Here is a 16,462-nt window from a genome sequence, read left to right as displayed (position 1 = left end):
CCCGCCCATCTGGCTGGGTTTGCCCAGTCACTCTGGGTGGCCCCCAACAGTATATTAAAAACATGATAAAACATCAATCACAAAAATCTTCCCTAAACAGGGCTGCCTTCAGATGTCTTCTAAGAGTCAGATAGTTATTTATTTCCTTGACATCTGCTGGGAGGGTGTTCCACAGGGTGGGTGCCACCACCGAGAAGGCCCTCTGCCTGGTTCCCTGTAACCTCACTTCTCACAGGGAGGCAACCACCAGAAGGCCCTCGGAGCTGGACCAGCAGTGTGCATGTTTTAGAGCCAGACCAGAAGGCTGGGAGAATTCTCCTGAAGGATGGCAGAGAAGATTCTTACTAGGGGACACCTTCATCGGTTAAATGCTAGTCTCCAATTTATTTTCACCTAGCGCCAGATTGGTTGATTTGTTTGTCATATTCTAAGTGGGGTGGAGATTCATAACAACTTACAACAGGAAAATGCACCTGAATGCAATTCATAACCAATATGTCATTTTAAAACAGCAACAGATAAATGTGCCTCTTTTGCTCTCTTTGATAGAATGTGGCTTTCCAAAATTGGTTCATGAAAGAACTGAATAAATGATGATGATGATGATGATGATGATGATGATGATGATGATGATGATTTTATTATTTGTACCCTGCCCATCTGACTAGGTTTCTCCAGCTACTCTGGGCAGCTTCCATCATATAGAAAAACGTAACAGCAAATCTTAAAAACGGCTGCCTTCAGATGTTTCCTAAATGTTATATAATTACTCATCTTCTTGCCATCTGATGGGAGGGCGTTCCACAGGGTGGGTGCCACTACCAAGAAGGCCCTCTGCCTGGTTCACTGTAGCTTCACATCTTGCAGTGAGGTTAATGCCAGAAGGCCCTCAGAGCTGGACCTGAGTGTCCGGGCTGAGCGCTGGGGGTGGAGATGCTCCTTCAGGTATACAAGGCCCAGGCTGTTTAGGGCTTTAAAGGTCAGCACCAACACTTTGAATTGTGCTTGGAAATGTATGGGGTGGAAAAGACCCCATAGCTGTTGATTGGGACAATGAATCTAGGTCCACAGCCCGCAAGCATGTGAGTTTCCCTATGGAAAATATATCCCATGCAAATATGCCCCTGCCTCTTCCCCATGGAAAACCATAGGCATCCCATGAGTTGAGGACCTTCTGTGATGATGCTCACTGATTCAGTTTGGGAAGCCTCTCTCAGATATCTTCCCTGAGCTTCTTTTCGAAATCTGGAGCTGCCACCAGAAAGAATTTGACTTTCCTCCAAGGTGACATTTAACCAAATTCAGCTGCACAAAGGTTTATTAGTTTGATTTTACCAAGCTGATTAAAGAGTTAATAGGTGACTAAACTGTTATGCAACCTGGCATTTGGCGAGGGGGGGCACAGGAGCGGAGGATTGCCTTCAAGCCCTCCAAACAGCTTTCCAAATTAATGAACTGGATACTTGCGGTGGCGTCACAGAGTTAGCAAACTCCTGAAGCGTTGAGCAGGACACTAATGGCCTGAGGTGTTAGAAGGATTTCTAATAAGGAAGAAATTACCAGATGGGACATTGAGCTCTTTGTAGTCCTCCTGAGGCGACTCTTGGGTGGGTCAGCTGGTCCACACCTGCAATTGTCACAAAAGCGTCTCCCTTTGATGGCTTCTAGGGTTGAGGGACGAGTTCGATTCAGTTTGAATTTCCACGCGAAACTACCTAATTTGCAGTCCCTGAAATGCGGGGCTGAAATGCCTTTCAAAATCTGCACCGCTCCCAAATTCTCAAACAAAAAAATGTGCACTTTTTATTTTTATTTTTTTGTTAAAAGTAAGATTCTGGCATCTGATGTGTGAGGCAACATGTGCAGGTGCTATTTTCCTTGTTAGTTTCGCCAGAAACTACTGTATTTTTTGCTCTATAAGACTCTCTTTTTTCCTCCTAAAAAGGGGAAATGTGTGTGCATCTTATGGAGCGAATGCAGGCTGCGCAGCTATCCCAGAAGCCAGAACAGCAAGAGGGATCGCTGCTTTCACTGCACAGCGATCCCTCTTGCTGTTCTGGCTTCTGAGATTCAGAATATTTTTTTTCTTGTTTTCCTCCTCCAAAAACTAGGTGCGTCTTGTGGTCTGGTGCGTCTTATAGAGCGGAAAATATGGTAGCTTTCCCTCACATTTCAGCATTTTGGCCAATGGAAAGAGTCACAGCAGTGACTGACATTTAAGAGAAGGGATCTAGTCGATTCGAGATCTAGCCATTTAAGAAAAAGGATCTAGCCAATTAGAGACAGGGGTGTGGTTGTTTCTGAAGGACCGGCACAACATAGCACCCAAAACAACCAGTACATTAAAGATAAGGGGCTTGCCTCAGGACCCCTGGTGAATTCATGGCAGGAGTGAAATTTGAGCCAACGACCTTCCGGGTACGTAGCTCAGTCTCTTCACCGCAGTGCTATGCCAACCCTCTAGTCCATTTGCAGATAAGCATAAGGAGCAAACTTTGCAATCAAGGGGTCTGCACTTAGAGATATCCATTTGCATGTGATGGAAAAACAGAATCAGTTCACGCTCTTGTGTCAGAACTGGAGCTCAGCTGCTACAGAATCTCTCCTTCTCCTTTCGTGGGTCTCGTTCTGCCTTCATTTCTGATCAGCCAGCGGCTGCCGTGAGTCCTTTAGAGCTTTACTACATCTGCTCTATCCATTTCACACTGAAGGCAGCGCAGGGGAAGTTGGCTCTCAAGTCGTGACTCAGCTGGAGAGGAAAGGACAAACACAGGGGTGGGGATGGGGAAATGAAGAAGATATATGAATTCATGTTAAGGATACAGTCATACCTCATGTTACGTTTGCTTCATGTTACGTTCTTTCAGGTTACGTCCCGCGGTGAACCGGAAGTACCGGAAAGGGTTACTTCCGGGTTTCGCCGCTCACGCATGCACAGATGCACAAAATAACGTCATGCACATGCGCAGAAGCACTGAATCGTGACCCGCACGTGCACAGACGTGCTGCTGCGGGTTGCGCTCTTTTCATGTTGCGAACTGGCCTCATGAATGGATCCCATTCACAACCAGAGGTACTACTGTACAGTGGTACCTCAGGTTACATACGCTTCGGGTTACATATGCTTCAGGTTACAGACTCCGCTAACCCAGAAATAGTGCTTCAGGTTAAGAACTTTGCTTCAGGATGAGAACAGAAATCGTGCTCCGGCGGTGCGGCAGCAGCAGGAGGCCCCTTTAGCTAAAGTGGTGCTTCAGGTTAAGAACAGTTTCAGGTTAAGAACGAACCTCCGAAACGTATTAAGTACTTAACCCAAGGTACCACTGTATCAGCATTTAAAGATGACATGGTGAGTTCAGGGTGGGGTGGGGTTCAGTCTGGATGAGGCCCTGAATTCTTTCCAGTTATTGGGATCCTATACGCAGGGAGGTTACAATCTAACAGAGGAGCTTACTGAATGGGTCAGACAAATTTCTTTGTAAGACAACAACCTTAGCTGGCCACTTACGTGTCCTCATCAGCGTCCCAAAAGAATTGGCTAAATTGAGAGAGCTTCAACTAAGAGCTGATCTTCATGCAGGAAAAAAAATGCTATAAATAAGTCAGAAATTTAATCATTGCAACAAAAGGGGAAAAAACGCTATGTAAAAAACACATAGAAAATTTATTTGCTCTCTGGTGCCATCTGGTTTTGCGTGTTTATAATGCATCCAAGGGACGGGGGTGGCGCTGTGGGTTAAACCACAGAGCCTAGGACTTGCAGATCAGAAGGTCGGCGGTTCGAATCCCCGTGACGGGGTGAGCTCCTGTTGCTCGTTTCCTGCTCCTGCCAACCTAGCAGTTTGAAAGAACGTCAAAGTGCAAGTAGATAAATAGGTACCGCTCCAGCGGGAAGGTAAACGGCGTTTCCGTGTGCTGCTCTGGTCCGCCAGAAGCAGCTTAGTCATGCTGGCCACATGACCCGGAAGCTGTCTGCGGACAAACGCCGGCTCCCTCGGCCCATAGAGTGAGATGAGCGCCGCAACCCCAGAGTCGGTCACAACTGGACCTAATGGTCAGGGGTACCTTTACCTTTTTACCTTTAATGCATCCAAAATGTTTTTTTGACTCATGTAGCTGAGTCCTAAGTGATGGCTTCTGCCAGGCTAATGAGTGGTCCTTTTCTCTACCCTGCTCAGCCAACTGCTAGGTAAGAGGGCAATAGCCAGAGTGGTACGCAAACAGAGCTGGAAGCTGGAGAAAAAGCAACCTGCTTGCTCTGTGATGGATCCAAAACTGTCACTAATGGCAAAGCAAGCTCTGTTGGGGTGTTAATACTGCGAGCCCCTCTCTCTGATCACCAGCGTCGAAGCAACGGTTCTTCAACTTCAACTTCGTTGGACTGGTCATGTTGTTCAGTTGCCTGATTATCACCTTCCAAAGCAACTGCTCTATTCCAAACTTAAAAACAGAAAGTGGAATGCTGGTGGTCAACAAAAGAGGTTTAAAGACTCTCACAGGACAAATCTAAAAAACTGTAGTATAAACACCAATAACTGAGAAACACTGGCCTGCGAGCGCTCCAGTTGGAGAACAGCCTTTACCAAAGGTGTCATGGGCTTTGAAGACCTTCGAACTCAGGATGCAAAGGAGAAACGTCCTAAGAGGAAGGCACGCTTGGCAAATCCACACCATGATCAATTCCCACCTGGAAACCTATGTCCCCCTATGGAAGGACGTGTGGATCCAGAATTGGCCTCCACAGTCACTTACGGACTCACTATTAAGACCGTGTTCATGGAAGACAATCTTACTCGGCTACAAGTGATCGCCAAAGAAAGAAGAATACATTCTGTAATCTTTTGGCTTGGATGTGATCCCTTACTTCAAAACTGCTTACATCCAACAGATATTTTGAGACTGTTTAATAATAATAATGGCAATAAAAAGCCCTACAAAGTCAGTGGCCATTGGCCACTCAGATTCAGACTAAATCTTTCAGAAAACATTATCACATTATTACCAAGAGAAGGAATGATGACTGATCCAAACAGAGCTGATATTATGGTTACCAAGCCCTTAAAATTGAGGAGATTTCACCCCTCCCATATCCAAGAATCTCCTGATGATCTCTGCTGATTCTCCAGAGAGGAGGGGCAGTGTTCTGCTCTCTACTTATTCTGCTCCAGCACCACATCAAAGAGTGAGTGAGTGAGTGAGTCAGTCAGTGTGTTGGAGAGAGAGAGACTGAGTGTTAGAGATCGTGTGTAGAGATAAGGTTGCTGCTAAGAGCAGCTGCAGACACTCAGTGCAGCATTCATTTATGCTTAGACCTCATTTAGCTCTGTGTATAGTTGTGTATTATAGTTGTAGATAGAATAAAGAAGATATTCTACAGAGCTGCTCTCCGAGTCGTTTATACTCTGCTATACTCTGCTGTGCTGCGTTGGAGTGAATCCAGTGCTCACAACTCTAAGCTGTGAGTCCACAGCACTTTGACCTGTTCCTGTGCAGAAGGTGGTCTCTGGAAGTGCTACCCAGCTTGCCTAGCCCAGTCGGGGCTGAAGTGTATGAGTCCAGTTAGTGGCACTGGTTCAAGGGCGATGCTTTCAGAAAACATTATCACATTATTACTAAGAGAAGGAATGATGACTGATCCAAACAGAGCTGATATTGTGGTTACCAAGCCCTTAAAATCATCGCTCCATGTTAAATCAGAAGTTGCCTGGAGGACCGTACGATAATAATGAACCCTCACCTTGTTCAAAACCATCTCTTGGGTTGTGGGGTCAGAGATATTCAGGGAAGTGGTCAAGCCCATTGACAAGATGACCTGAGTCCCACCTGCCAGCAGAGGAGAAAATCACACACAAACCACATTTGTTCCTTTTCTGCACAAGTTCAGCCACAAGCCCCAGAATTAGCAGACAGGAAGAAAAACTTTTTCTTCACATCATGTGTCTTTGTATAAACGCCTGTCATTTAATTGCTTTACTTATTTAAGACATTTATATCCTGCTTTTCACGACGGGAGGCATTTAACTGCCCCACGTCCCATCAGGGCAAGGAAGCAGGAAGAGAAATTGCAGAGTCAGGTGAGATTTAGAAAGAGCGACACAGGATGCTTCAGTCCCTGGATGACAAGAGCTTACCTGTATTTGGAGGTAGAGAAGGGCAGGAAGGCCTTGGCGGGGGCCTCTTGGTTCCACCTGGAGCTGCGGAAGGAGCTGAAGGAGCCACAAGAACACAAGTCAGCTCTTTCCTTGCAAAAGATCCAGCCCCTCCCACATAAGTTGGCCCCCTCAACCAGCCCAGGCCCTGAGACTAGGGAGAGGGGCTGCTTGTGGGGAGCATGAGTAGACCCTTCTCTGTGGTACTGCCCCAGTTGTGAGACTCCCTCCCATGCAGAACTAATAATAATAATAATAATAATAATAATAATAATAATGTATGTGTTTGTTAATATATTATAAGTTACTTTGAGTTACTTAAAAAGGTAAAGGGACCCCTGACCATTAGGTCTAGTCGTGGCCGACTCTGGGGTTGCGGCGCTCATCTCACTTTACTGGCCGAGGGAGCCGGCGTACAGCTTCCGGGTCATGTGGCCAGCAGGACTAAGCCGCTTCTGGCGAACTCAATGCCAGAGCAGCACACGGAAATGCCGTTTACCTTCCCGCCAGAGCGGTACCTATTTATCTACTTGCACTTTGACGTGCTTTCGAACTGCTAGGTGGGCAGGAGCAGGGACGGAGCAACGGGAGCTCACTCCGTCGTGGGGATTCGAACCACCAACCTTCTGATCTGCAAGTCCTAGGCTCTGTGGTTTAACCCACAGCGCCACACGCATCCCTCTTTTGAGTTACTCACCTTGGTAAAAAAGAGAAATAATAATAATAATAATAATAATAATAATAATAATAATGATGATGTATGTGTTTGTTAGGGACGCAGGTGGCGCTGTGGGTAAATCCTCAGCACCTAGGACTTGCCAATCGTCAGGTCGGCGGTTCGAATCCTCGCGGCGGGGTGCGCTCCCGTTGCTCGGTCCCAGCGCCTGCCAACCTAGCAGTTCGAAAGCACCTCCGGGTGCAAGTAGATAAATAGGGACCGCTTACCAGCGGGAAGGTAAACGGCGTTTCCGTGTGCTGTGCTGGCTCACCAGATGCAGCTTATCACTCTGGCCACGTGACCCGGAAGTGTCTTCGGACAGCGCTGGCCCCCGGCCTCTTAAGCGAGATGGGCACGCAACCCCAGAGTCGGACACAACTGGCCCGTACGGGCAGGGGTACCTTTACCTTTACCTATGTGTTTGTTAATATATTATAAGTAGCTTGGTAAAAAAGAGAAATAATAATAATAACAATAATAATAATAATATCAATTTTGATAAAAACCAGCTGTCGTCTGACCTCTGTTTATGTTCTGTGCAAGGTGAATGTTCAATTATCCCACTTCTTAGGGTTAGGATAACGCCAGCCTTATTTGTTTGTTTGTTTGTTAAATTTATATACCGCAGCGTATATATGATCTCAGGGCAGTTATCTCAGCCTACAGATACTTGCATTCCTTCCAGCTCTGCCACTTAGCTCAAAATGCATGTACTTGTGTGCCTACGAGCCAACTCCCAGGGGCCGAATTCCCTTCACACACACCCCAAATGTTTGAGGGGGCTTCCCCTCCCAAGGGTTGACAGCCACTGCCATTCAAATGGTGTGTGTGAGCCACATCATGTGATCAATTCTGTTGGGCAGAACTTAACTGCCCCCCAATATTGTATTCAAGTCGGCCCCCCTGCTTGTGTGAGTCTTCCCTGTTCAGATGAATGTCAAAGTCAGTATGCTTACCTGGTGCTGAAATTGGAACCTTAATAATTTTGGTCACCTTTGTTGACGATGTGGTGGTACCAGTTGTCCTTGTGACATTTGTAGTTAGTGTAGTAGCTTGCCGTGAGGCGGTGGGTTTCGCTCTGGAATTTATCTTTGGTGCTGCAGTGGTTTTGAGCAGTGAAATGGTGGAAGAAGCAACTGTTGAAGTGACCTTGGCAGTTTTACTGGTGGTAGATGAAGCTTCACCTCTGGAGGTGGTTGCGAAGGTCATCTGTGGGCCTGAGGTGAGGGCAGGGGAGCTTCCAGTTGTGGTTGTGAGCTCAGTTGTGGTTGATGTGGTCTGTTTTGGCGATGTGACAACAGGGAGACCACCTTCACCCTTGGTTGCAGCTAGTGATGGGGACAGAAGTGCTGTCGAAGTGGCTTGGTAACTTTGGACAAAAGTTGTGAGCTCAGAGGTGGTTTCACCAGGATGGGAAGAAGGAGCTGTTGTTGGGGTGGAGGTTCCTTCTGCAAATGTGGCTTTTTCTGGACTGTGGGATGCCAGCAGTGTTGACCTATTGTCTTCTACTGCAGTGCTGATGAACATAGTTGGTTGTTGGCTGAGTGTTACGTCTGGAACAGTGCTACTGGACCTCGCTGTTTGACCTGTGATTTCAGTTGATGGGGTGGTGGAAGAGAGGCCTGTTGATGTGGTCTCTTCTGGCGGTGTACCAGCAGTGGTGGTACTTTCATCCGTGGTCTTAGCTAGTGATTCTGTTGGAGTGACTGCACTTCTTTGGATAAAAGATGTAGGATCAACGCTCGTTTCACCAGGATAAGAAGGATGAACTGTTTTTGTGATGGTGGTTCCTTCTGCAAATGTGGCTTCTTCTGTGCCGTAGGATACTGGCAGCGTTGAGCTATTGTCTTCTACTGCACTGCTAATGGAGGTGGTGATCTCTTCTGTCGTGCTGAAAGTCACAGCTGCTGGAGTGCCAGTTTCAGCTGTCGTTTCACTTGGTGAGAGAGAACTGTGTGCTGCAACAGTTGTGAGCTGAGCTGTGGATTTACTTGGAGAGGAAGACGGACTGGAGACTGACAAAGTGTTGAGCCTTGTGGCAGTCACAGTAGTTTCGGATGTGGAGGGCTCAGCTGCAGTGGCTGGCAATGTGCTTAGCAATGAGGTGGTGGGTTGGGCTGCTGAGCTTGCCTTTGGTGCTGTAGTAGTGAGACTGGGGCTGCTTGTTGTGGTTTGGAGCAGTGAAATGGTGGAAGAAGCAAGTGTTGAAGTGACCCTGGCAGTTTGACTGGTGGTAGATAAAGCTTCACCTCTGGAGGTAGTTGTGAAGGTCATCTGTGGTCCTGAGGTGAGGGCAAGGGAGCTTCCAGTTGTGGTTGTGAGCTCAGTTGTGGTTGATGTGGTCTGTTTTGGCGATGTGACAACAGGGATGCTACCTTCACCCTTGGTTGCAGCTAGCGATGGGGAGAGGAGTGCTGTCGAAGTGGCTTGATAACTTTGGATAAAAGTTGTGAGCTCAGAGGTGGTTTCACCAGGATGGGAAGAAGGAGCTGTTGTTGGGGTGGAGGTTTCTTCTGCAGATGTGGCCTTTTCTCGACTGTGGGATGCCAGCAGTGTTGACCTATTGTCTTCTACTGCAATGCTGATGAACATTGGTTGGTTTTTGGCTGGTTTTTGGCTGAGTGTTACTTCTGGAACAGTGCTCCTGGACCTCACTGTTTGACCTGTGATTTCAGTTGATGGGGTGGTGGAAGAGAGTCCTGTTGACGTGGTCTCTTCTGGCAGTGTGCCAGCAGTGGTGGTACTTTCATCCGTGGTCTTAGCTAGTGATTCTGTTAGAGTGACTGCGCTTCTTTGGATAAAAGATGTAGGATCAATGCTCGTTTCACCAGGATAGGATGAAGGATGAACTGTTGTTGGAGTGGCGGTTTCTTCCGCAGGGCTGATGGTCACTTCTGAAAAAGCAGTGGTGATGTCCTCCGCTGAAGTCAGTTCTCTACGCTTTGTGGTTTTGAATGTGGTTATGTCTTGAGGAGCTAGCGATTGGGATCTTGAGCTAGTTTCTACTATCATAGTGCTGGTGGCTTCTGGGATTTCAGGTGTAGGGCTGCTAGCCACATCACCTAAAGCACCAGGGCGGGTGGCCATTCCAGATGTTGAACGGCCAGCGGCAACTGTCCGAGGTGAGTTGGTGTGGGGCTGCAGGGCTGCAGAAGGGAATGTGGGTGGAGGGGAAACAGTCGAGAGTGTGGGTGAAAGGGCTGTGGAGGTGACTTCTACACTGGTGCTGAAGATTGGTGGATGTTCTGTGGAAGAGACAGACGCATGCATGGATCTTTCTGCTCCAGTGTTGGGGGTGGCAAAGCTTTTGGCTGTGGTCATGGTATGCAAAGTAGCAACAGATCCTGTGATGGGCGTGGCTTTGTCTCGAGAGGCTGAAGATAGGACTGTAGGGCTTGTTTCTTCTTCCAAAGTAGTAGAATCCGTGATTCCAGCTTCTGAAGTGCCAGTGATAGCTGTCGAATCATGCAGTGAAGAGAAGAGGAACATTGTTGGTTGTTGGCTGAGTGTTGGCTGAGGCTCAGTGCTACTGGACCTCGCTCTTTGACCTGTGATTTCAGTTGATGGGGTGGTGGAAGAGAGGCCTGTTGACGTGGTCTTTTCTGGTATTGTGCCAGTAGTGGTGGTACTTTCATCTGTGGTCTTAGCTAGTGATTCTGTTGGAGTGACTGCACTTCTTTGGATAAAAGGTGTAGGCTCAACACTCGTTCCACCAGGATAAGAAGAAGGATTAACTGTTTTTGGGATGGTGGTTCCTTCTGCAAATGTGGCTTCTTCTATGCTGTAGGATACCGCCAGCGTTGAGCTACTGTCTTCTACTGCAGTGCTGATGGAGGTGGAGGAGTCAGCTACTGTGGTGACATCCGTGGTTGGCAGTGTGCTTAGCAATGGGACAGTGGTGGACTGAGTTGCTGAGCTTGCCTTTGGTTCTGTAGTAGTGAGACTGGGGCTGGTTGTGATTTGTGATATGGTAGGAGCAACAGAATTGGAAGTGACTTTGGCCGTAGTGCTGATGGTAGGAGAGCCTTCACCTGCGAAGGTGGAATGGAAAGTTACCAGGGTGAACCTGGGTGGCCTAGTATTGGTAGAATAGCTTCCAGGTGTGGGTACAGCTGGTGAGGGGACTGGTAATTCTTCTGTGGACATTTTTGCTTGGGAATGGGTGGTTTCTTCTGCAGGGCTGACAGACCCTTCTGAAATAGCAGTGGTGGTCTCCTCAGCTGTGATCTGAACAGCGCTTTTACCTGAAGAGGAGGATGGGTCAGGACCTGGGGCAGTCCCTGTTGTTGAGGGGTGTGTGGTGGAACTGCTTAGCAATGGTTCGGTGGATTTCTCTGATGCATTTGTCTGTGGTGTGGAGGTGAGAATGGAGCTCGTTGTGAAGGCAGAGTGAACTGTGGCTGCACCTGAGGAGGAAGAGAAGTGAGATCGAGTTCTGCACTGTGGCACAGAAAGAGCTCACCTTCTCCAGAAACTGAAAATTTCTTTTAGAATTCCATACTTGGCTAGACAGACAAAAATTCTGAGATGGGATATGGCAACATCCTTCACACAGTTTGCACCCCAGCTCAGCAACCTTTTTAAAAAAGATTGTTTTCTTCTGAAAATATCATGGATTATAAACATCCCTTTGTGTCTCTCACTGGGCTCCCCTGTAGTTTAGCACCTCTCTCCCTTCCTTCAAAACTCTCCTTAAAACCCACATTTCCCTGCATGGCCTTTGGCTAATCCTCAGAATCATCAATCCCTCAGTTTCTCCCCGTTTGTCTGCCTTAAACTGTGAGCTGCTTCTGAGTAGACAGCTGTTTGTGTACAGTACTTCCTATGAAACGCTCATGGTTGTGTACTGACTTGTTTAATGCTAATAATAAAGATTTATGCTAGCATAGCTTGGGAGCGAGTGCAGCTCAGGGTTGGAGCATCTGCTTTGCATTCAGGAGGTCCCAAGATCAATCCCTGGTGTCCCCAGGAAGATCTCCGAGGGATCCCAATCTGCAACCTGGAGAGCCACTGCCAGCCAGTGTAGACAGTATTGAGTCTCATGGATCAATTGCTCTCTTAATATAAAGAAGGCCCCTATGTTCTTAGTTCAGTTGTGCTACAGCTACTATTGTTCTTAGGCCATTTGCTGGATCCCAAGGTCAGCAACCAGGGATGCGGGTGGCGCTGTGAGTTAAACCACAGAGCCTAGGACTTGCCGATCAGAAGGTCAGCGGTTCGAATCCCCGCAACGGGGTGAGCTCCCGTTGCTCGGTCCCTGCTCCTGCCAACCTAGCAGTTTGAAAGCACGTCAAGTGCAAGTAGATAAATAGGTACTGCTCCGGCGGGAAGGTAAACGGCGTTTCCGTGCGCTGCTCTGGTTCGCCAGAAGCTGCTTAGTCATGCTGGCCACATGACCCGGAAGCTGTACGCCGGTTCCCTCAGCCAATAAAGCGAGATGAGCGCTGCAACCCCAGAGTCGGCCATGACTGGACCTAATGGTCAGGGGTCCCTTTACCTTTAAGGTCAGCAACCAGCTGAATGCGAGGGCCGCTATTAGGAAGGGATGGTAAGAGAGCCCACGGTCTACACCTGGGTTATCCTTCTTGGATTTCTAGCGAATCCTGGTGTCATCCACTGCTCCATCCGCACACACCACACTTGTCTTTGCATTGGCAGCTGTGCAACAGGTGGACAAGTGGACACCTCAGGTGGGGGCAGATTTGGCCCCGGGGCTTCCAGTGGCTGACCCTCAATTTGCATGCCTTCCCTCCTCGCCAGAGAACAACTAGAGAAGAAACCGATACAAAATTGACATGCACCCAACTGTTCAAAAGAGATTCCTGAAGCAAGCCTTAGAGGCAAGCCTTAGAATCCATGCCAATAAGAGAAAGCAGAAGGAGCAGTTTCTACATTGCGCAGGGTCCAAAGTACCCTGGGGCTTTGCCTGTTACAACACTCCAGCGTATTTCAACAGCTCCCAGGAAAAGGGGGAAAAAATACAACTCTGGTGCTATTCAGTTCCCAAAGTGGCTAAAATCCGTAGGAACCATGGCACAGTGGAAGTAAAATATGGCACAGACAGAACTGAGCCAGGAAGATGGTTCTGTTGCAAACTGGTTTCTTCTCTGCCTATTTTACTCCATGCTGCGTTGCTGTCACTGCAGAAGCATTTCATGCCCCTTCTAGCTGAAAGTTATGAGCTACTCCTCGTGGTACAATGGACAAGCTCCCTAGTTTTTTGCTGATCTTGAGTAATTCTGCGCCCATGTTTTTACACGAGCCACAAAAACACACGTTTCCATTCCTACGGTTTTTGCTTTCTTTGGCCAAGGGTTATTAACAGCTGATTCACGTATGAACCAAGGCAAGGAATTGGCTGATTCTGGAACCCCGGGTTTCCTCCAAAGCCAGCTTTCTTTCCCCCCCTCCCAACACGTTGCTATGCATTAGTCGGTGAGACTTGGCAGCAGTCACTCACCATGGGTCCAGGTGCAGCAGAGAAGACACAATAATAAAAGGGGCGCCACAGGGAAATGATAGCAGCCCATTCCGGCAGTGCTTCTTCCTTGCCCTTCCAATCTGGGACCAGCAGCCCGGTCCGCTCTGGGTGTTGTAAGGCCACAAGTGGTGCTTATAGAAATCCTTGCTGTTGGTTTACTTCCTTGGCATGATTTCCTGGTTTGAAAGACAGTTGGAGGGTGGAGTGCCGAAAACCTGCTCCCTTTTTTTCGCTCCAAAGCCTTTGAATAGCTTTCTTACTGTAAGAGCTGTTTGAGAGTGGAACGGACACCCATGGAAAGTGGGGGACTCTCCTTCATTGGAGGTTTTTCAGCAGGGGGCTGGACTGGATGATCCTTAGGGGTCCCTGTCCAGCTCTACAATTCTGAGATTCTAATAATAATAATAATAATAATAATAATAATAATAATAATAATAGTAAATTTTATTTATACCCCACCCTCTCCGGCCAGAGCCGGGCTCAGGGCGGCTAACACCAGTAAAATTACAGTAAAAACATAATGGGGCGGGCAATTTAAAATACAGGTTAAAATGCAAAAGTTCTCACCCTGGGCCAGCAGGGGGATACTGTAGATAGTTTTCACTCAGGTCCACATATGCAAATAAGGGATTGAAAGTGACGTTCAGTGATTGGATAGTTACAGAAAGTGGTTACTGTTGCGTTCTAGTGGAGCTCTATATAAGCAGGCTGGCTGAACCCTTCAGTTCAGTTCTGTTCTGGCCTGTGAATAAACAAGAGCTGTCTGAAGAATCGCTGTGTCGTCTGATATGTTCACCCACAACTTAAAAGGCATTAGCAGCAGTGGCTGCTTGGTGCTGAGAGGAAATCATTGAAAAACACACTTAGAAGCCACTTTGCATTGTTTTTCCCATTTAAGGGCAAAATCTTATAGAACTGCTCACACAAGCAGTGGTGGTGTTTATTGTTTTATTAAGATTTTTTTTCTTCATTGAATGCACACTCCGTTTCAGAACCACTGTATTAGGGTAAATCATACTGCAAAAAAAAAAAAATGTATTAGGCAAAAGCGCATTCAAAAATGTGTATATGAGAAATTAGCACTCAAATACTGATTAATTTGCATGAGGATTTTTTCTTTTTTTTAATGCAAACTGATGTCGAAATGTGGAGAACTGGAGATTGGAAAAATGAGAAAACATAAATGCTATAAGGCGTATTGTCCACGTCTTCTCATATTGCTGAATACCAAATCCAGAGCCCAGACTTGCGTCTTCAGCTGACAGATACGTCAGCCCTTCCTCTGCTGGGACCTCTTTGCCATTTAGCAGGCTCAGCTGATCTTAAGCTCTGAGTTTCAGGAGATTAATTCTTCACATGTCTGCCTGTCACTCAAAAACGGAACCCAAGTCCTATTTGATTAGAGCAGAGAGATTAGCAGTGATGAATCTCCTGAGCTGGCCTGACAGCAGACAAATCTCTTGAAATCTAACCAGGTCTCCAGGGACAAAATTCCTCACTAAGTTGTCGATAGGAGGAACTGGAGTTTTGGTTCAGAAGGGGGGGGGTGGATTGTGGTGTGCATAGATGGAAAAGCCCCAGTACTGGATCAGACCCAGGCTATGCAAATCCCCACCCTCTTTTGTCAAATTGGCAGGTAAAAGCAGACCAAAAGCCTGTGGAAAACAGAGGCTGTTTTGTCTGAAGTCTTTCTAGCTATTGGCTGAGAGAGTGCCAGGTTTAGCTGGTTGCTGCCATTGACTCAGATGGTGGGGAGATATGTTCATGGACATTCTAAATTCTCAGAAGTTTAAGGGGGGAAATTGTCAATACAGATGGGACAGATGGGGCTGATGCCAGGAAGGAGAGGAGAGAGGAGAGGAGGCAACAGGATCAGTAGTCGTCGTCTTCTGCGATCCCTTGTTTGTTGTTGTTGTTGTTTAGTCATTTAGTCATGTCCAACTCTTCGTGACCCCATGGACCAGAGCACGCCAGGCACTCCTGTCTTCCACTGCCTCCCGCAGTTTGGTCAATCTCATGCTGGGAGCTTCGAGAACACTGTCCAACCATCTCATCCTCTGTTGTCCCCTTTTCCTTGTGCCCTCCATCTTTCCCAACATCATGGTCTTCTCCTGGGAGTCTTCTCTTCTCATGAGGTGGCCAAAGTCTTGGAGCCTCAGCTTCACGATCTGTCCTTCCAGTGAGCACTCAGGGCTGATTTCCTTCAGAATGGAGAGGTTGGATCTTCTTGCAGTCCATGGGACTCTCAAGAGTCTCCTCCAGCACCAGAATTCAAAAGGATCAATTCTTTGGCGATCAGCCTTGTCTTCCATAAACACAGTTTTAACAATGAGTTCGTAAGTGACTGTGGAGGCCAGGTCTGGATCCACACGTCCTTCCACAGTGGGGACATAGGTTTCCAGGCGGGAGTTGATCATGGTATGGATTTGCCAAGCGTGCCTTCCTCTTAGCACATTTCTCCCTTGCGTCCTGAGTTTGAGTGTCTTCAAAGCCCATGACACCTTTGATAAAGGCTGTTCTCCAATTGGATGGGCTTTGTGGCTTTAAAGAAACTCTGTGCATCATGAATGTCGGCTACGTTTAGCAGAGGATCAGTAGTCAGGTATTAGTGATATGAAAGGGTGTGTATTGCAATACTAGGGCGAGATGAGGTTTAAGTAAGATGCTGAATGGCCAATAGATACAACTATGCGCTACTTAGAGACGAGCCATGAAAGTGAATGGGTCCAACTTAGTCATATTTATTAATTTACATGGAACTACTCTGAGTAAAGGGACACGGGTGGCGCTGTGGGTTAAACCACAGAGCCTAGGACTTGCCGATCAGAAGGTCGGCGGTTTGAATCCCCGCGATGGGGTGAGCTCCCGTTGCTCGGTCCCTGCTCCTGCCAACCTAGCAGTTCAAAAGCATGTCAAAGTGCAAGTAGATAAATAGGTACCGCTCTAGCGGGAAGGTAAACGGCATTTCCGTGCACTGCTTTGGTTCGCCAGAAGCGGCTTAGTCATGCTGGCCACATGACCCGGAAGCTGTACGCCGGCTCCCTCAGCCAGTAAAGCGAGATGAGTGCCGCAACCCCAGAGTCAGTCACGACTGGACCTAATGGTCAGGGGTCC

At 47.6% G+C, this 16,462-nt stretch overlaps 1 protein-coding gene across 4 annotated transcripts; it reads right to left on the bottom strand.

The window, feature by feature from the left end:
- Window positions 1–1,795: 1,795 nt before the first annotated feature.
- Window positions 1,796–13,460, bottom strand: MUC20 (mucin 20, cell surface associated). 4 transcript variants are annotated; one of them, XM_081862155.1, is made up of 5 exons: window positions 13,328–13,460; window positions 7,824–11,267; window positions 6,132–6,206; window positions 5,738–5,823; window positions 1,796–2,749 (listed from the first exon to the last, which is right to left on the bottom strand). In XM_081862155.1, the coding sequence occupies exons 1-5, from the start codon at window positions 13,395–13,397 to the stop codon at window positions 2,681–2,683; spliced, it is 3,744 nt and encodes a 1,247-aa protein (XP_081718281.1). In that variant the 5' UTR covers window positions 13,398–13,460; the 3' UTR covers window positions 1,796–2,680. The 4 variants fall into 4 exon arrangements, with proteins under 4 accessions (XP_081718281.1, XP_081718280.1, XP_081718282.1 ...); XM_081862154.1 differs by having other exon boundaries at window positions 7,824–11,273; window positions 13,328–13,449; XM_081862156.1 differs by having other exon boundaries at window positions 6,132–6,194; window positions 7,824–11,273; window positions 13,328–13,449.
- Between the last annotated feature and the right edge of the window lie 3,002 nt (window positions 13,461–16,462).

The sequence above is a fragment of the Podarcis erhardii genome, assembly GCF_964252035.2.
Source record: "Podarcis erhardii genome assembly, chromosome: 5".
Taxonomy (NCBI): domain Eukaryota; kingdom Metazoa; phylum Chordata; class Lepidosauria; order Squamata; family Lacertidae; genus Podarcis; species Podarcis erhardii.
Note: the sequence above shows the minus strand (reverse complement) of the source record. Positions and strands in the feature narration are given on the sequence as shown.

Excerpts from the sequence above, each read along its gene's own strand:
- MUC20 (XM_081862154.1), bottom strand. The coding sequence starts at position 13,397 with ATGGGCTGCTATCATTTCCCTGTGGCGCCCCTTTTATTATTGTGTCTT. Across the intron at positions 6,207-7,823 it reads GGTTCCAATTTCAGCACCAG|CTCCTTCCGCAGCTCCAGGT; the intron begins GTAAGCATACTG and ends TGGCTCCTTCAG. Across the intron at positions 2,750-5,737 it reads AAGAGATGGTTTTGAACAAG|CTGAGTCACGACTTGAGAGC; the intron begins GTGAGGGTTCAT and ends TTTCCTCTCCAG.